Source organism: Numenius arquata, chromosome 7, assembly GCF_964106895.1.
Source record: "Numenius arquata chromosome 7, bNumArq3.hap1.1, whole genome shotgun sequence".
Taxonomy (NCBI): Eukaryota; Metazoa; Chordata; class Aves; order Charadriiformes; family Scolopacidae; genus Numenius; species Numenius arquata.
This window is the reverse complement of record NC_133582.1, coordinates 5,783,956-5,803,754: the sequence shown is the minus strand read 5'-3', so window position 1 is coordinate 5,803,754 and position 19,799 is coordinate 5,783,956. Positions and strand designations below refer to the sequence as shown.

General features: G+C 43.0%; 1 protein-coding gene across 2 annotated transcripts; it reads left to right on the top strand.

Moving 5' to 3' along the window:
- The first annotated feature begins 1,025 nt into the window (after positions 1-1,025).
- On the top strand, positions 1,026-18,415 carry AKIRIN2 (akirin 2). 2 transcript variants are annotated; one of them, XM_074150522.1, is made up of 5 exons: positions 1,026-1,533; positions 12,595-12,738; positions 13,316-13,465; positions 17,266-17,337; positions 17,665-18,415. In XM_074150522.1, exons 1-5 carry the CDS (start codon positions 1,326-1,328, stop codon positions 17,673-17,675), a joined length of 585 nt encoding a protein of 194 aa, XP_074006623.1. In that variant the 5' UTR covers positions 1,026-1,325; the 3' UTR covers positions 17,676-18,415. The 2 variants fall into 2 exon arrangements, with proteins under 2 accessions (XP_074006623.1, XP_074006624.1); XM_074150523.1 differs by having other exon boundaries at positions 1,228-1,533; positions 13,331-13,465; positions 17,665-18,414.
- Positions 18,416-19,799: the final 1,384 nt, after the last annotated feature.

Sequence of the window (19,799 nt, the reverse complement as noted above, 5' to 3'; positions counted from 1 at the left end):
TCTTTGGTGGCCTATCAACCCCTGTGAGTTCTTCTACCGGGGTGAACTGTGACACAGTTTATTTCAATCAGGAAGCCGAACAGGGAAGAGCCCTGCTCTTCCCACAAGCAGCTATGTAGTTCTTTGAACCTCTCCCCTCACCGCCCTCCTTAAGCAAGAAAGCCCTTTACGCAACGGGCGAGGAAATCGGTTGGTCACGCCGAGACACAACTCTCGGCAGCACAAGGGCCTCTTCTGGCATGTCCTTAGCTGTCACCTCCACCCCACCTCGTACCTCCGATTCCTGCACGCTCCCTGCTCTGCCTTCACCACGGAGGCCACTAAACGCACTTTGCCCTCACTGCGCATCCAGTCAAGCGGCCCTGAGGACGCACGGCCGCTGGCGGAACCGCTCGGCGCCCGCCGTACCAGCAGGCCCCCGGCCACAGCCGGCCAGGCCGCGGGGCCCAGAGAAGGCCTCTCCCCCTCTTTGTGTTCGCGGGACCTGACAGAAGACCTCCCCCATCCCTTCCCCAGGGCCGCAGCGCTCCGGGAAGCCGAGGCCGAGCGCTGAGCCCCGCTCCCCACGGGCGGCGGCACCGCCGCCGCCACCCGGCCCGTCCCCCCACAGCCTCGTCCTTTAACCCGCACCCCGCACCGCAGCCTCCAAGGGGGGATTTAAACCAGAACCCGGAAGCCGGGGCGGCCGGCGCGGGGCACGGCGGGATTTGTAGTCCCGCCCACCTTTGCGGTCGCCCCACCGCCCAGCCGCGGGGCCGGGGCGGGGAAACCACAATTCCCCTGAGCCTTCGCGGCCGCCACCGCCCCAGGAACGCAGGCGCAGTGCGGGGGGTTGGTTTTTGAATCCGCGGCGTTGTTATTGACGCCATATTGCTGGTGTGGGAGTCACAGAGGGAAGCGCCGCCGCCGCCGCCGCCCGGGCCCCGCCGCCATCGCTCGTCATCGGCGGCCCAGCACCGGGTAGCCGGGCCCGGCCCCGCGCCCCTCGGCCCAGCTCCCGCCCCGCTACCGGCCGCGGGCGGAATTGGCCCGGCCAGGGCAGGGCAGGGCCGGCGGTGAGAGCGGGGATCCAGCCGGCCGAGCCGGAGCCGCTGGGGGGGCCGGGGCCGCTCCCCAGAGAGAGGCCGACAGGGAGGCGGCGGAGGCCCTGACGCAGCTGCCCCCTCCTTTCCCTGCCGCCCTCCCTTCCCTCCCCCCCAGCCCGCCCCAGACAGCGGGGAAGGCGCCTCTGGGCAGGGCCGGCTGCTGCCACCACCGCCGCCGCCGCCGTCTCCCCTGCCCCACGCTCCGAGCCCCCTTCCTCCGCCCGGCCGCCGCCCCCCGCCATGGCTTGCGGCGCCACTTTGAAAAGGACTCTGGATTTCGACCCGCTGCTGAGCCCGGCGTCCCCGAAGCGGAGGCGATGTGCGCCATTGTCAGCCCCGGCCTCGGCCGCCGCCTCCTCCTCCTCCTTCGCCGCCGCCTCCTCCCCGCAGAAATACCTGCGCATGGAGCCCTCGCCCTTCGGAGAGGTGTCGTCCCGGCTCACCACAGGTGAGGGAGGCGGCCCCGCCGTGCCCGGCAACCCCCCGGGGGAGAGGGGTGGATTGGGAGTGCGGGGCGGCGGCGGGGGGAACCTAGGCGAGAAGGGAGGGGGGCGGCGGGTGCGCAGAGCAGGGAACCGGGAAAGGGACCGGGGGGGGCGGTGGGGGGAAGAAGAGGGGAGCGTTGGGTGGGTCTCATGTTCCCCTCCAGCCATTTTCTGTGGGGTTGTATGGCTGGCAGCAGCGGGGGCCGGGGCGATCCCTGGTCGGCTTGGCACCGCCGCGGCGGAGACACAATAGAAATGGCCGTTTGCAGCAGGAGAGGGGGAGGAGGGACGGGGAGGAAGGAGGGGGGGGGGCGGGTTGAGCCCATGCGGGCGGGTGGCCATAGGAAAGGGGTCGGGGCGGAGGTGGGGGGGGTGTAGACTGGAGAAAGGGACCCGAGCTGGGGTGGGGGGGGGCATGCGTTAGTAGGGGAGACTTGATCCAGTGCCGAGGGAAGGGGGAGGCCGGTTTCCCTCGTGTCGGAGGACGGGCACGGAGGATTTTATTTGAGTGCCTGGATGTGGCAAGGAGAGAGCCGCAGGGGCGAGTCAGTGCGGAAACGCCGGGGGCGGCGGAGGTGGGGGGGGGACGGGACACGACACGACACATACTGTGTGACCGTGGTGTCTGTGGGGCTGGGGCTGGCTGCCAGCCTGCGCCCGGAGCCCCTCTCGAAGGGGAGCCCCCCCCTTCTTCCCCGCATCGATCCCTCGCAGCCATTATCGGTGGGTCGAGCGTTGCCCGAGCCGAGGAGGCGGCACCTCCTCCCGTTGCTCAGACATCGAGGAAGGGGGGGGGAGACGACGACGAAGGAAGGGGGGGGGCGGGAGGGAGGGCGGGAGCGTGGCCTGTCATCAATCACCCGCAAAACGCCAGTGGGAAAAGGCAAAAGCAGATAAAACAAAGGGGGTGATTCCTCTTTCCAGTCCCTTAATGCGTGCCACCGTCCCGGGTAACCCATTCTGTGGCATCCTTAAAGTTTCGTAGGAAAACCGAGCCATGAAAGCGATTGTGCGTAAGGGTGAGAGTTGCCTTTAGGGCAGATAAAATGGAATCGGGCAGTCTCCTCGTCTGGGAGACGCTGGGCGAGAAGGAGAAACCCTTTTTACATTTTTAACGTGTGAAGGATGAGTCAACCGGTGGCCCTAAAAGCTCCAGGTCTACCTGTGTAATTGTTGTCAATTAAAAATGAACCGAGTTCTTTTTACCCCAGCGAGTAGGGAAGAGAAGAAAGGAATGAATCTTGGCTGGGCAGGCAGGATTGATTGGCCCTTGGTAGGGTTAGTCTAGTGGGTAGCTTCCAGTAATGCACTTAAGAACGGTTAAGCTCCCAGCCATGAGTGGCTGTAGCGCTGAGGTATGGATCTGTGTCCTTTGTGTGCAGGAAAAAAAAAAAAGCCCTCTGCAGTTGTTGCAGCTGAATTCCTTCTGCTGGTGCATTCGGTACTCCCTTTTTATACAGAAGTTGGCCCCAGATTACCAGGCAGTAGGATTGAATGTTTTCAAATTGCCATCTCCTCCACGTAGAACAGTGTCGTGTTTCGATATTCTCGGTTCTGAAAACTGTACAGCAGAATATATTTTTATACAGGTTTTAATCAAATAAAAAAAAATAAAATAAAAATTGCTATGGAGGGAAATATATAGAGGGCATACAAAGTACTTACACTTGGCATCAGTGCCTTGATATTTTTTTTGCACCTCTAGGAAAAGATCTTGAATGAGTCAGCGGTCTGGGATGAGCGTTGTGATGGATGGCACTCCCTGGTACAGTGAGGCATTACATACACTTGGAGCTAGATGTTTAAAATCAGTATCGGTTTGATTCTTTTTAGAAGATAAATGTTGCTTCATTGCAAGGATTTCTTCTCGCTTATTTCTTTGGGATTTGGAGAGCTTACGTTATGAATATTTAATATAAATGTTGCTTGGCCAGTGAGTATGTGTTGCTGAAAGGAGACAAATCAATAAAATTTTCAGCAGAGAGAACCTACAGCAGTATTTGAGGTAATACCTAACTCCTACCTTAATGATTACAAAGCTTTTAAAAACTAAAACGTTGCTGAAGTTGAACAAATACAGGCCTCACCTTCTCATGAGAAAATCAGAGGTGTAGGTGGTAACCCATGTGAAAAGGTGATTCTGTACTGACAAGGGTGTGTTTTATGTAAGCCATTTGTGTAATCTAATGAAAAGCAAAGGCCAGTAAATCAAAATGTCTCTTACAGCACTTGAACGCTCGTGAGCAAAACTTGAAGCATTTATAAATTGTGCACGTTTCCAAGGGGTTTGCTTAAAAGCTCCCTCTGTGGTTTCTGTTACAAGAAAAAAAAATCTTTATGGCAGTGCTAGTGCAAATGGACTGTTGAGCAGCTTGCTTGGTTTTCACTTTCAGTTGAATTTAGGGCTATTATGACATTGTGTATATTTAATTTTGACCATCAGCGAACAAAATAGAGCTTATCATTTTAAAGGGGCCACTTGAGAGATTGTGTGGGATTCGTCACATCTAATTTTATAAATGTACAGCTGACCTAATAATTTGTGGTTTTCTTGATAGTCAGTTGGAAGAAACAGATGGTTTATTCTAGAGTGTCTAAAGTTATCCTATTCTGATTTAGGATGAGGCAAAATATGCTGCAGAAATATGTGTTGCTTTCCATATACTGTAAAATGAATTTGCACAACCATTTCCCATGTAGACATCTACATTTGGGTCAGCTAAATCTTGCTATCTGTGTGAAAAGAATTCCAGACTGATTTTAAAAGTGTCCCCAACTGAGCCAACCGTTTTGTTCAGTTTTTATATTGGGAAATTTAGTAACAATAGCCAGAATTAAGTTGACTTCACTTACAGTTTTCTCAGCGTGTTACTGTGATGCTTAGGTTTCCAGCACTTCAGAAGTGTCTGTCTGAATTTTGCTTAATGAAAATTAATGGTCATATGAAATCAAAGCTCTGGATATAAAACCCGATGCTGATACTTTATTTTTTAAGTTCACGCTGAAGCATTTTTCTTTTATCTGATCCTCTGTCCTGGTAGCGTTTAACTTCACCCCGTGGTGACTATATCAGCACCAGAACTTGTTACCACATGGTTAATCATTTCAAAAGTGAATTATCTGGAAGCAGAGGTACAGATTGATTGAGAGGGGGTTGCTGAGAACTAAGAATACAGTGTGGTAGTCAGTCAGATGAGAAAACAGCTGTCTTTATAGAGCGCTCATAGACAAATAAACGATATGTCTGTTTGAGAGAGGGTAGGCTTATTCAAGACGAAATTTATCTCTCACAAGAGTGTTTTAATATTTTTGTGGTTATTTGAACAGCTGTTAGGTCATTTCCAGTTTCTCAATGAATTTGGCAGCCAAACTGTAATTGTGGCTTTACCATCTATACTTTCTGCCGAATTGTGCTTATTGGCTTGAGCATACTCTGAGTATGTTTGCTAATTTTTGATACCATTGTTTGCATCTAGCATTACGTTTTAAAACTCTGTTCACTGTAAGCGGTGCAGAACATACCTGCCTGGCATAAGACAGGTTCAGTTTTGAAAGAGTGGCTCCTCTAAGGAGTTTTCTACTGCTTGAGTACTACAGATGAGTTTTACTTTCATGTAAGTTCTAGCTATAAATGAGACTTCTGCAGAATAACTGCACTTGGGCCTGGGTGCCCCTGCGTAATGCGTTGTACCTGTGTTTGGTTTCCTGTGAAGTCCTAAGGGTGCTGTCCTGTTTTGAAGCTTTTAAATGAATTCTGGAGGGTGAAAGGAGGACGTAGTGACAGTATTTTTTTATATTTTTTTTTTTCTGTTCTCTGCTGGATGTTTTAGAACCTTTATTTGCAGTTTTCTTTCCCCTGAAAGATTATGTTCTTGGGGGGTGAGAAGAATAAACCGCGCTTAAGTTGTTTTTTAAATTCAAACCAGGTTAGCGTTAGAAAGCCTGCGTGCCTGGATATTTCTGAGACTGACACTACAGTGGGAAATACCATCCAAAGAAATGGGGAGAGGGGGGAGAGAGATAATGTTGCCCTTAGGGATTTAAATCTCCTAATTCATGACACACAGCAACTGAGAAGACAACCTGAGATCAGTAGCTTTCAGCCATGCTCCTGACCCGAAACCAGAGGTTAACTTCCAGCTAGAACTTTGTAGAAGCAAAAAGAATGTTGTGTTCAAAAAGTTTGTGCAGTCACTTAAAAATCCGCAAACTTTTGCGTCTGCACGTGCAATTTTTCCTCCCTTGGAAAGAGTCATCTGCCTCAGCACTTCCCCAGCAATGAACTGATGTTGCAAACCAAAAATTGTAGTGGGTGGGGTTGTTGAGAACAGTCCTTCAACTCGGGTCACTGGTTGAAATCCAAGCAGAGATAATGTCAAATGTTTGAGGGAATATGGAAACCATTGAATTTATGCAGTATTTGGTAAGGGGTGTGCATAATTGATACTGCTGCTCTAATGGCAGTTTTATAGAAAATGTCTCTAGTTAAAGATGGCAAGTGGGGTTTGTTGTAAGAGTCCCTCTCTTCATGAAGGACTATATACAGGTCTTTTAAAATTTGTCTTTAATCTATACCATTTTCCTTCACAGAATAATCTGGGGGGAAAAAAATGGATCTAATTAACACAAATTTTGAAAGTTAATGCAAGAAAATGACCGAGCTTTTTGAACAGGAAGAGCTATTACTCTTCCCTGTAGGCTGTCCTCCTGTGACCTTTCGGTTGCCCTCTTGAGCAAACTTAACTACTTCTGTCTGAAACTTTGGTCAGACAGTGGCCAAGTAAGGGTTTGCCTTTTAAATGAAGAGATCGAGTGGCTTTGGAATGTGACATATCGGTAGTGCTGCATCTCTTTCTGCTTAATTTCTGTTTTGTTAACATTTATCTGCATGTGTATTTATTGCTAAATGATCTTGGCGAGATGCCAGGTTTCTCATTGTGCTCCATTATTGCAGAAATCATTGGGATTTTAAAAAACAAAACATTCCCACCCCTAAAAAGTAAAAAAAAAAAAGGGGGGGAAAAAAAGAAAAAAAACCATAATGACTGCATCTGGACTTGATAATTTAATTTATATGAGAAATTTCTATATAGATGCTTGTGGTGACCATGAATGTTAAATATCCTTGGTTGTAGAAGTCATAAAATGTTGAAACAGTTTTTTCTTTCAGCGGCAAGTCTGATAAATGCAGTGTGACATTTTTTTATGTGAAGAGAAAGATCTAATTGCTGTGCCTAATACATTTTGCATTGCTTGATTTATTTTTCATTCCTCAACCCCTTGATCAGGAGAACTGGGATTTCCTGAAATAACACATTTGCAGCATGACCTAATGCATATGTGAGCATCCGACTTGTTGTGGGAGAACCAGAACCTTCATCAGCCTGAGAGCTTGAGTAATCGGATCTGGTGAGGTGGCCAGCTTCGTGCCACTGAGTCCCATCACGAGCCACTTCTGTCCCTGCTGTAGCTATAGGCACTGGCTGTGAAGTGTCAGCGCGTATCTGTTATCAGTGCTCTCTCTGGCTCTCAGAGCGTGCTCCTCTGAGGTGAGCGTGGTTTCCAAAAGTATACGTTCTATTACTGAAGTCTCACAGACCATGCCTAATTAAGAAACGTAACTGGAGTGATTGACGTCTGTGATGACCAAAGCAAGAGAGTAAGAGGAATATCTGGATTATTTTAATTTCTGCCTGTGCATTCCCTGGTTAAGTAGATATAAAAAGTGAAGAATAGTGTTAGCCAGTGCTGCCCTTAGGGGAAGCTGGCTTCTTAAAATCAGCGTTGCTTGTTGGTGGTCTGGTGGGGAGACCAAAACTAGGAATGTACCATCAACTTAATGTTGAATAAGGGTGATGGCGTTATAAATTTGAACACAGCAAAGTAGTTCTGCTTTTGCAGGAGCTGAAATCCCTGAAGATGTGTGCTGTTGACATCAGGATAGCGTTTGATTGATTCACGTAGAAGAAATCTCAGGCATGGTTCGAGTTCGAATGCATATGTTGAATGGTGACATTGGAAACTGAAACCTGAGCTTTAGCTTCCATTTCGGGCCAGGAAAACTACTACTCTGATTTCAGCCTATTGAGTCACCTTCCTACGTGTTTTGCCAAAGTTTCCTTTGGCTAAATGAGAGAAGCCAGGAACTGAGATGAGAGATTGCTAATATAAAAATCAAACTTCCCCCCCCCAAAAAAAAAAAAAAAAAAGAGAAAGAAAAAAATCTTTCGGGGGAAACAATCAGCACCTTCGTAGTTGATAAGCAGTAATCAAAATGGAGAAAATAATTGTTTGCCTTGTTACCTTTTCAAGTTGAACTGCTGTTTCCCTTGTACATAATTTCTAGGTAATTACAGGTCAGGATGAAGTAATTAGATGATGGAATTTTGAAAGAGAATGACTTGCCTTTTTATCATGAATTAAAGGAAGTAAGAAGACATCGCTCCTTGGAAATGAATGTTTGGCTTTGTAATCCATTAGTGTGACAGGTCACGTTCCAGATGTCAAACCTGAATCTGAATTGCCTCCTTCATGTTTCATCCGCTCTTCATTGGGTGTGAAAGCAGCTGAAACATGAAATTTTTATTCCCCAAATCATATCAAAAATTCTGAGAGAAGACTGGTGTGAATGCTGTCCTTCATCTTACTGCAATATTTCATGAACATATGTATTCAACTTTATGCTCTTAGTACACAGAGCTCTAGATTAAAAAAAAAAAAAAGCATCATCTCGAATTTGAAATGTCATTTATGAAGTACTAATTCATTTCAATGTGTTAGCAGTGTGGCTTTTTCTTGCTGCTACCCTAGATTCAGCAACCCCAATTTTCCCTTGCAGCACCTCTGCCTGGTGTTCTCTAGCTTTGTGCCTTCAGAGGTACCTCTAACCAGAAGGAAACACCTAGCACAGGGGATAAAGTGAAATTAAAAAGAAACTGAGGGTAGGCCACAGTGATATATGCTTGATCATATTAAATATATTCCTTTTGTCATCTCATATATGAAATTATTGCCTGACATACAATGTCTGATTTGAACTTCACCACCCATAAGATGGGTGCAAGTCTTTATCTAAACTATCTAATGAGTTCTAACATAAATGATTCAAGTTCTCACTTCAGTTTTATAGTCTTAGAGAAGCTCACTTAGTTTAGGTTTTCTTTAAGGAGTGCACTTTAAAATTCTAAATTTTAATATATACAATAAATTGTTAATTAAAATGCATGTCATTGCTGAAAAAGACAATTTGGGCCTCCACATTGAGGAACACATAAAAAAAAGCTGTCCTGTGTTTGCCACCAGTTAAACGCACATTTAAATTCAGTTGTCAACTACAGAGAGAATAGTCAGAGCTAATTGGAAGTAAAGGAAGTTAAGAAACTGAACTCGAGAAGTCAGGAAGGCTTTCTGGAATCAAAATTAGGTTGGAGAATGAGATCTGCTAACTCCAAGCTTTGTTTAACTGGGCCAGAGTTTTCAAGGGCTTTACAAGTTAGATGTCTGCAATATAGGGGTTGTTCAAAAGTTGTCTGATTTGAAGGGCTTTAATATTTCATGGCTTCTTTCAAGTGCTGAGATGCTATAAAAACTGTTTTGAACAGCATGTTTGTTCATCAGATGTATTTTTGTGGATTTATTAAGAAAAACTAAATGCTAGAAGTAACTCGGTGCATTTAAGCAACTTCTCTTACTCGATTGTTTTTTTTTTTTAAAAAAGACAAATCATGACAATTCAATCTGGCATTCAGATTTTCATTTAAAATCAGATATAAATATTTGCAAGCTTACGTTTCGCTTCACAGTAAAAGGAGTTCTGTTTAAAGGCATAGATTTTTACCTCACTATGTTAATGTCTAGTCAGTCTTTGTTGCTGCAAAAAAGTGCCTGTTTAATTTGAAGCATTACTAGTCTGATCATTCATGTGAGAAGTCGTTGAACAGTTTGATGCTGTGTTAAACTTGTGTTTCTTGACTATTAATCTCCATATTACAAATGGTGGAGATGGGGAAGTATGAGATGAGTCATTCTGGCAGTCATCTTGCCTATTAGCGGCACAGTACTGAGCAGAGCTCGCAGTCCAGTGCCTTAATTCTCCTAAGTTAGGCTAAATAGAGGAATACCATTTAAGAAATCGGGTTATGTACATGCTCAACACTTGCTTAGTCAGGCTTTTCAGGCTTTTTTCAGATTTCAGGCTTTTTTCTCCTGATGGCTGTTTGCAATGTAGTGTGTTGTCATGTTTTAATAGTCTCCTCCTCCATCCCACTCCGCTTAGTTTTATACATTTACCTGAAGTTGTTGTAGTTCAAACTGTGAAATTGTTTTTGTCAGGACAGGGATCTCCCCATGTATCCGTCAGTGGCGTTTCTGGAGATTTTTGATTTTCAGATTGCAAGTTGAAAAGTGTTGCTGAGTTAGAAGCAGGTGAAATTACTGTAATACCATTGAGACTTCAGTGTCCACAATTCAATATAATTTGGAATAGAATCATATGTCCTTGGTGCACAGATCTTAATTTTCTACCCCAGTTGTTAAGTGTTTTCCCAGTGGCAGAACCTGATTTTTCCACCTTCCCTCCCTGTTGTCTGTCCCTCCCTGTCCGTCTGTCCCCCACCCCCTGACCCTATTGCGTTTTCTCCTTCTATTCTGGCTGGTGTTTTAACATTTTCTCTGAAATTTTCCCTGTTTAATTTTCAAGGGTTGTTACAGCTGGAGAAAACGTGGCTGATGATTGTTTTAATTCTGGGAGTTTTAGCCATTAACCAGGGTCTAATTTTTTTTTTTTCCTTAATGATTTTGGTGATTAATGTGATTTGAAAACGTTCCTGCAAAAAGATAATATAAAGGAGAGTTATAGAGAGGATTTTTATCAAAATTGTTACACCTGAAATTTGGGTGGTGTTTTTGCAGCTCGTGCAGAATTTGGAAAAATATGCCCAAGACGAAGTAGTGGTAGCAAAGGATGTACGTGATCTGTTACATTCTTCAGTTAATGTAAATACAGTGTGAATGTTTGCAGTCACGTTTCTCGTAGTGTAGACAAGCTTTAGGACAGATGTTATCTTATGAGCTAATTTAGTTCCCACTCAAAATTACCCGGTATCACTTCAGCTAGAGCAGCACTTGATTCTGACAAAAAAGTATTGTTTTACCACCATAACGCTGTTGAGTAAAGATGTTGCGGGGCAATTCTCTGACTGATGCAGTGTGTACATGGGATTCTATTGAATTTTGGAAGCCTGACCGCACCTTGGTTTAACCTGATTGAGGTATTTCTGTACCACGCTGTAGTATACTATGCATTTTGTCCTACAAAAAAAGTATGAATCCTCCAACCACCCCTAAGTACTTTTTTTCCCCACTTTCTCATTGTTTCCTTCTCTTCTTTATTACATCATCTTCATTTGCCTCTGCTTTGAACCAGGTTATTGGTCCCCCTTTGGGGAGCTGAAAATTGTACAAGCACTTTGCACATGGGATTGAAAGGTTTAAACTGCAAAGCCTTCATCAGTGGATAAAATCCAAACAAGAAGCTCCTTTGCTGAAAAAGTTGATATTCCTGTTAACTGGAAACAGTTTCCTCTTTCTTTATGAGTTGGAAGCTCCCAGACTGACTTACGGAATTTAAGAACCACTGCAATAGTTCAACCTGTGAACTAGGAATTGGCAAATGTTTGCTGCTTCTTGGTCTAGCGTAGGCTTTAGCCGCGGATTGAATAAGCTGGTGGCTGAAGTTACTTGCTTCACACGGTTGCTTAGTAGAAATCATGTTCAAATGAGGAACCTCAATAGCGTGCTGTTTACTAGCCTGAAAATTAGCTGAGAAGTTTTCATGGTACGGTATTGGCAAAACATTGAACAAAAGTAGGAAGGTACTGCGTGAGTGGAGTCCTTTGCAACTCTGACATGATCCCATCGATTTGTGTGTATCCTTGTTTTGGAAACCCATTTTGGCCCAATGTCTAGAAGTCTCAGTAGAAGCTGATACTGTAAGGAAATTTTTTTAAATGCATTTGAAAGTAAGGATTCTCATAAAGAGGGAGTCTTTGGAAGTATCTTTCTGTGAAAATCTCCTGCAAAAAGTAGAAACTGGCTGTTTTGGGTTTTTTGGGGTTTTTTTTTAATATTTTACATTTTCAGAGGATATGCTGTTAGGACACTGATGTACCTGGGAGCCTTTTGGTACATGGCATTTGAGGGAGAAGGCACACAGGATCGATAGTTTTCTTGCAAGGATTACTTTTTTCCTTGTAATTCTACAATGGAAATTAGGTTGTTAAAAGCACTTGCTGTATTTTATTCAGTGCAATCAAATTCTGAACTACATATTGCCATACTCCTTTAAAAGACACTATTGATCCGTTCATTGTGTTTATTTGGCCAGATCTGAGGCTGTCAAAAATTTTGTGGAAGGCTTTTGTATTGTGTCTTTTGGTTTCCAGTTCTTTGAGATTTTAAGCAGTATTTGCTTTATGAATATTCTGTCTCAATTGTGTTTTCCTCTTCGCTTTGCTGCCTGTAGGCCAGTAACTATATGGAGAGGAATGGTATTTCGTGTACGTGTTTTATTCTGGAGTCTTTTGTTACCCTTAACTGTATAAAAGATAAACATTGGGGGGGGGGGAGAATGATGATTGCAAATTAAATGTATGAAAGGAAGATTATGAATACTAGTAGAAGTCCTGTAGCCTGATTTTCGTACATGTATATTGTATGGTAGATAGTTCCTAAGTTTTAACTTTACACTGTTTATTTTTTTTTAGTAATACTCTGCACCTATACCTGACCTTAACTAACATTTTTGCTAGTATTCTGGTGAAAACAGTATGGAGTTACCTTTCTTTTAGTTACTTTCATTGCATGTCTTAAGTAAAACCTGGTGGGTTTTGCAGGCCCCGTTTTAAAGAGTCTAGCTTTTATCATTTGTTAATTATCTGGTGTTTGGTGTTTGAATGGAATAAGGTTAAGTGAAATGCTGAAATGTAATTATTTTAGGCTAAATTTTCTTACTGTTTTTCTTCTAGAACAAATTCTGTACAACATAAAACAGGAGTACAAACGCATGCAGAAGAGGAGACACTTAGAAAATAGCTTCCAGCAGACAGATCCTTGTTGTTCTACTGATGCACAGCCACATGCATTTCTTCTTACTGGACCAGCTTTGCCAGGTACCCAGAGAATTCTGTGTAATTCTGCTCGGTGTTCTTAGACGCTGTTTGCGTAAATAATTTTCCCTGGTTCTCTGGTGGTTTTTTTCACTAGTTACTGTTGCTTTTTTTTTGGCAATACTAGCATTGATCTGGAAGATTGTAGCCTCTCATTTTAAGAATCAGTAGGATACAAAGCTTGCATTGTTTTCAAGAGAGCATCCTGTATACCCTGCTGCTGATACTGTAATAGGCTTTTGCAAAGCAGCTGTCTTTGCAAAAATATACTGCGCTGGAAATTTTACATAAAATAGAAGCTTAAATTTGTAAATGGCAACTGTCATGTCAATGGTGTTCACAGTGTTTGTGTGGCACGCCTCGTGTTTTGATACCCATGTGTATTGTCCATTGTAGATATCTTCCTTTTGAGTGTCCCATTTTACTTTGATAGTAATTATAAGTGTTCAAGTGGCAGAGAAAGACTTCTCCAAGTGTTCTGTAAAGTTCCTTTAATGTAAAAGATGTGAAAAAAACATTATAAAAATGGTTCCAAACTACTTGTCAGTTTAAATTTGTGTGCCCAAATATTTAATCTTAGGTACTTCATCTGCAGCATCATCACCATTGAAAAAAGAACAGCCGCTGTTTACTCTCAGACAAGTTGGAATGATCTGTGAACGTTTGCTGAAAGAACGTGAAGAGAAAATCCGTGAAGAGTATGAAGAAATTTTGACCACAAAACTTGCAGGTATGTTACAGTTCAAAATAATGTGTTAGGATGAGTTTGAAAGCTTAAAACTTTTCCTCGTTTTTGCGTTACACTGTTTTTTCTGATCTAATCTGATTAAGGAGTGAGATTGCATACAGAACAGAAAAAACGATGTGTAGTCTCTTTGATAGGTGTTTTTTCTTCTATGCTGCCTTGGATAGAAACTGTGACTCCTGGGTATTACTAATCAATGGAAACAGTGGTTTTATTTCAGATAGAACTTTCTCTTGCTATCATGTTTGAATTGATCATTTCCTCCTCGTTTTTTTGCCAGAAAGACTTTCTATTCTACTGGCTTAAGAGCTCTTTGTGAAGGACTTTTTTTTTTTTTTTTTTCCTGCTTGAGAACTGACTTCCTTTTTGTGGAATTTGGCAAGAAGACAGTACCTAAGATTTCCCTTTCTTTTCCCAGTACTTGCCATTACACTGCTGCTGGCGGTGTTTGGTATCTGCCCGAGTGTCAGTAGTTTAGCTGCATTTCTGATGCTCTGTGTTGAATTGTTGTATTTCACATCATTTGGCTGATACTTTTGGCGCCTGAGGCCAACTTACCTTTTTCGTAAGGATCATGTTAATGTTAGCATTGTAAATGTGACCCTTCTTTAGTTGTTGGGGTTCTCTGCTTCTAAGCATCTTGCCAGCATTTGAGCACCTAGATTCTGTTGCATTCAGAGGTAGGTGCCTTCACAGTGATTCAGTGTCTAATTTATTTGATGATAATGAACATCTGAGTGCACTGTTTGGCAGCAAACCTGCTTTTGAATACCCACGGCTGTTCTGCATCCCACCTGAAAACACATCAGAATCGGAGTTTGCAAATCTCTTCAGGTGTGGAAATAAACCCTTCTACAGGCATGTCCGTGCCGAAAGTCACTAGACTGGTGTCAGGCTTGCGGGCTGCCTGTGACAGAATTGTCTCTGCAGCTCAGCCTCTGCTCATCTTCTGTGCTTGCTGATCTGCCCGCCACTGCTGTGTAAGAAATGACCGTAGTTCTAAGTCCCTCTTAAGTCTACATCTATTTACAGCTATAACTAGAGCCCTGAACACTTCTGTTGCTTTGGGCCTAATGTTCCATCTCCGCATTTTTCTTTTTAACCCACTTCAGACCGATGAATGAGGACTTGCAGAGCTTTTTTTTTCCTTCTAATTTATGTATGTTAGGAATCGGGTCATTTCTTACATCCTCTTGAATGCGTTTCAGTTAGCAGTGATCATAATAACCATTTGAAGACCAGATATATTTACATTTGTTCTGAGTACAAACTTGTCGTTCTTCACAGCAGAAACCCCTCTGGCAAATTCCTTACGTGTGCTCCATCTGTCAGTCCCAAAGGGAAAAATCTTTGGGTTTGTTTTTGTGAAGGGAGGGGCTGGTTTCTGTTTGGAGGGTTGAGGGTGACAGTGAGATGACTTAGGTTTACTTGTTCTTATGGTGGTGGTCACCAAAAGAGCTGTTGGAAAGACCATGTTACTGCATCCCGTATATCAAGCCAATAATAAATTTTCAGCATTATATGGAAATTTTGAAAGAGAAGACTGCGAAAAGAATCTAGAAATTCCTTACGTAGAAGGCCAGTTATATTTTTCTACTGACAGAATGATTATATCTTTTTCTAAACTTTGTATAGTAAGGTGGTACTCATTCTTACAAAAGAGTGAAGTCAATGGAAATGTAACTGGAAATTCTGTAAAATCTGAATTGAATAGCTTCTTTCAAGTGACTTTAACTGAATGTTTGGATCTCGCATATTTTCCTCATTCAGTTCTCAATCACGGTTTTCTTGCAGGTAGGTAGCCAGATACTGCCTTTCTTTTCCACTCTCCCATGTTCTTTGTGAGCAGAGTTGCCTTTCATGCAGCATCAGGGTTTGATAAATGGAAAACTTGGATCACTGTAATGCCCTGATTTCCCCTCCTGCCCCTGGTACCTGATGAAACCGCTGTGTTAGCATAAACTTGGGTTTCCAAGATCCTTTGCGGATTTTAAAACTAGAGGAGGAGTTTAAGGGGCTGAGGGAAACTTTAGGTTGAAAGCTTTTCTAGAATCTGTTTGGGAAAACCAGCTTTTCATACTAAAAGTCAAGTTGTAGAGTATAGTAATCATATTTGTATTTGTGGCATTCAGTCATCTTTTGACTTAAAATAGCTACTGAGAACATCTATGATACAGGATGCCAGTGGTGTAAGTATCTTTACAAGCGTTCACTTAAATTTTCAAACAGTTCCCTGTAGGTTCCCCTTACCTTTGGATTGCTTAACTTTCCCAATCTGAATGTCACAGGGGATTTTTAGTAACCATGGATTCTTTAAATTTTCAAAGCCATAATTTTAACAAAGATGATGGTACGAAGCAGCTCGATGTGTTGACTTAAACCTTTAAAGAAGAAAGTTGCTTTCTGGCCTTTCATGCGTACTTTTAGGAAAAGTTTTAGTTGCTGTTATTTTTGGAAATGGTTTCTGGGCAACAGATCCTTCAGTGTGCTCTTTGTGTTATTTTGTTGTTTGGCCAAGCTCCTTGGCGTGGCTGATGAAAAGCCATCAGTGAAACAGAGGTCCTGCTTGTTGGGCAGAGGGGAACCGGCTACCGTGACCCCGGGTCCCTTCAGTCAGGGATGGATGTCCTTAGGTCATCGGGTCAGGTCCGCACTTGGGGCTGGTGCTGCTGCTCTACTTGCTGATTACTGATACCCTGTTTACTTCAAAGGTGAAGCTCATCCCTGCAAGAGGATGGGGACTTTAATGGGGCAAACCTGTGGGACTAGGAACCACTACAAATCTAACTGCATTTTTGGTTGAAGATTGCCTTCTTTGACCTTGCCCTTTTCTCAGAACACCCCACATTGCTGCACATGTATTTTCCCACAAGGGAGGAAGGGGAATGGAGAGGAGCGGCATCTGGTAGATATTACTCTCCTTGTTCAATTTCCTAATTCTGAAAGGTGATATCCTGCTGATGAGTGCAATATCGAAACTGAATCAAATATTGCGAATGTACTTGTATGGATGTGTGTATAGAAAGAATAACCTTTCTGGGAAATAACAATGCTTAGTTCAAAGCCAAATTAATACGTTTGATATCTAAATTTCATTTCAGATTACACAGTAGCCGTTTTCATGAACTCCACAGTCAACTGTGTCTCCTATTGTGGCTACTTCTGTGATTGGAATTAGTCAAGTGTTAGTCACTCAGCATTTAATCCTTTCAGTTTGCCATTTGCTTTTGATTCTCTGGTGGTCACCAAAAGGAATTTCTAACTCCGTAGCAAGTCCCTTTCTTGTGTCCCACTTTGTGTCTGTGTTTCCATTTCATTAAATTAATTTTCTTCCATCTGGCAGTGATAGGAGCGGAGGGAGGTTATGTTTCCAACTCAAGCGCTGACACCTTAATTCCACGTTTGCTTAACCGCTCTGCCCCCATTACGGATCTGTGAAATGGGCGCACTTGATTACTTCAAAATACAGTGTCTGACACTTAGCCAGGTGTTAGGTGTATTGAGGTCTTCGTGTACGTGCGGCATAATTCTCTTTGAGCACATTCCCGACTTTCCCATTACAGAAGTTTGTAAGGGAAAGTCTTTTAATTAAGGGAACGTGTGCTGCACTGTTGCTCTTGGGGATGAAATGGCAGCTATGAGCTGTGTAAAGTCACTTAAAACTGCTGTTAGTGGATGCGTGTTTTAATTGATATGATCTGTATGTATAAAAAAAGTAGCCTTGAATATTTTTCAGCTTGAGTTAAGCTTAATGTACTCACACTTGTGATGCTTCATGCTTGCAGAACAATACGACGCATTTGTGAAGTTCACGCATGATCAAATCATGCGACGATATGGAGAACAGCCTGCCAGTTGTGAGTATCTATTTCTGCTGGTTCCTAGAGCAGCGTTAAATTACTGAACCTTCAATAATTTAAGTGGCTGTTGTTTGTTGTTAAGCTTCAGCTGGGGCCCAAGTTATAATACTTTCAAATGGGTAGTATGGAAGACCGAGGTTGAAAGGAAGATGTGAGATAAAACGCGGCTTTTGTTTAAAACATCTAAAACTGTCTCCCGTAACATGCTGGGGTTTTATTTTTGAAGCAGCATTAGATATTGCTATAAGAGGTTTATGATAGAGCTGCAATTTGTTAAGTCCATCATTAACTCTTGGTTTGTTTTTTTGTTTTTTCTTTTTCCAGACGTTTCATGAATCACACTTTCTGCATATGTGGGCTGCCCTATACACCCTGTTTTATTGTTGCAAGCTGTCCCAGTAAAGACTTGCAGCAATGCCATATTTTTTTCCCCCTGTGAACACAGGTTATTTCAAGCTTTTGTCAGTGGCAACCACTCTTATGCAGCAACTGGTTTTGGAGTGCTCCCTGATGTCAGTACCACCTGGATGTGGACCTTTGCTACCTGTAATAATACCAGTGGCCTCATTTGCTGTATCATTACAATTTGGCTTCTTATGTTAATAAGTTTGAAAAAGTAAAGGATTAAAGCTGGTGTTCTAGAAGTTGCCCTTCACTGGTTGTGTAAATAAAAATGTAGAATGACACTTCTGACTGAAGTTAGTGTGGTTTTCATAACTGTGCACTACAACGAAGCTGTAATCACAGTTAAGTTAGAATGTAATCCCAGGACAATTTTAAGCAAATAGCCCACAGTACTGCCTGTGAAATAGTGAAGGAGGGCATTTCTGTATTCCATGACTTTTTTGGGGGTTAAGAATGGGTTTATATGATTTCTCATTTTTGTAGTTTTTATTTATTCTCTCAGTCTTTAACAAATGTTTATTGCTGCAATTTTTCAGTGTATCATTGTTTTACTGCCCTTGTAGTACTGGAATTTAGTTGGAAGAATAAAACATTTACTTCTAATCTGTTTGTTTTTAATATGCAGGTGGAACTTTTGCTGTGTTATGAATAAACTTAAATCTGCGTGTTTAAATGAAAACTTCATTTACTAGCAATAGCGGGGTGGGTCAGAATTTTAGATCAGGAGAAGGAGGTGGATGAAAATCTCAGGTAATTCTTCAGAGGCGAAGAAATCTTCCTCAGATTGGCTGTATCGTTTCCTGTTGTGGAAGCGTGTTTATTACAGAACTGACAGGAAACTGTTGGTTTAACTCAAACAGTTGTGCTCGTGTTCCTTCAGGTTTAAATGACACATCCAAGGAAATCTGTTCGTGAGATAGAGCAGGTGCTTGTCCCGCGAGCTGGAACTATGTAGGTATTGGAAGAGCTCAAGGTGTGTAATCTTTTTTGTGTTGAGAGTGGAGGAGTTTGTCGTTGGACGCGTTCAGCTGTTTCCAGAGTGCGGTATCGGTGCTGGCTGCTGCCAGCTGCGCAATTCCCAAGCTTGGAGTGAATTCCTGATTCCTGAATTACTACCTGGCAAGTCCATATGTGCCTGCTGGGGGTAGAAGTGCAAGCGACTTGGGTTATCTGCTTTGGGGACTTTAAAGTAGTTTCAAAGTAATCCTTCGATTATGAACCCTCGTCTTCTCTAACTTACTCTCTGCTTCTGGTGAAGTGGAAGCCTGTTGTGTAATAGGTCTTTGTACCATTTCAAATTAATTGGAAGAGTTTTAGTTGAAAGGTAATTGAAACTTCAGCTGGTAGATACATGTGTTAATTGGCTTGTGCTGATGCTTAAGATTTCAGAGAAGCCACGTGATGAGCTCTAGTTCTTAGTGAACTTTTACTCACTTAGAATTAGGTACATTGCCACAGTATCAGAGTATTTTCTGCTCACTTTCCTGAAACTCATCTTACCCAAATATTTGGATTCTTTTTACTGTATTTTCAGAATCTCGGAAATGGGAAACCCTACTAGACTCCCCTTTCAGGTCTTCTGTTACTGAAAATAAAACTATCAAGGGCTGTAATTTCTGTTGATTGGCTCGGGGTTCTCAGTCCCTCTCCTGCCTCCTCTTCATTGTTGCACCTCCTTTTATTGTTAATTTGCCCAGGGTACGAAAACCACTTCTAGGTGGACCACAACCCAAATTCCAGCCTCCTGATACATTTCCTGTATCTCCTGTGTTCTAGAAGATCCTTGTTCTGACTTGATAGAAATGTGTATGTGCCGAACTGATAATTTGAGATAGGAGTAGAATTAAGATACCAGCCATTGTGATCATCTCTGTGTCTCGGCTTATCTTTCCCTTTGGGATATTATGAGTTATTATAAATAAGAAGTGATGTCATGTTAGCATCCAGCAACTCCTCTGCTGCTCCAAATTAATGCATAATAAGCAGTTTTCCGGTAGATGGAATAAAATGCCACCGTGGGTGCTCGTGCATCACAGCTGTGGGATGCTTAATTT

Coding starts and splice junctions, on each gene's coding strand:
- AKIRIN2 (XM_074150522.1), top strand. CDS start 1,326: ATGGCTTGCGGCGCCACTTTGAAAAGGACTCTGGATTTCGACCCGCTG. Junction 1,534..12,594: donor GTCGTCCCGGCTCACCACAG/GTGAGGGAGGCG, acceptor TTTTTCTTCTAG/AACAAATTCTGTACAACATA. Junction 12,739..13,315: donor TACTGGACCAGCTTTGCCAG/GTACCCAGAGAA, acceptor ATTTAATCTTAG/GTACTTCATCTGCAGCATCA.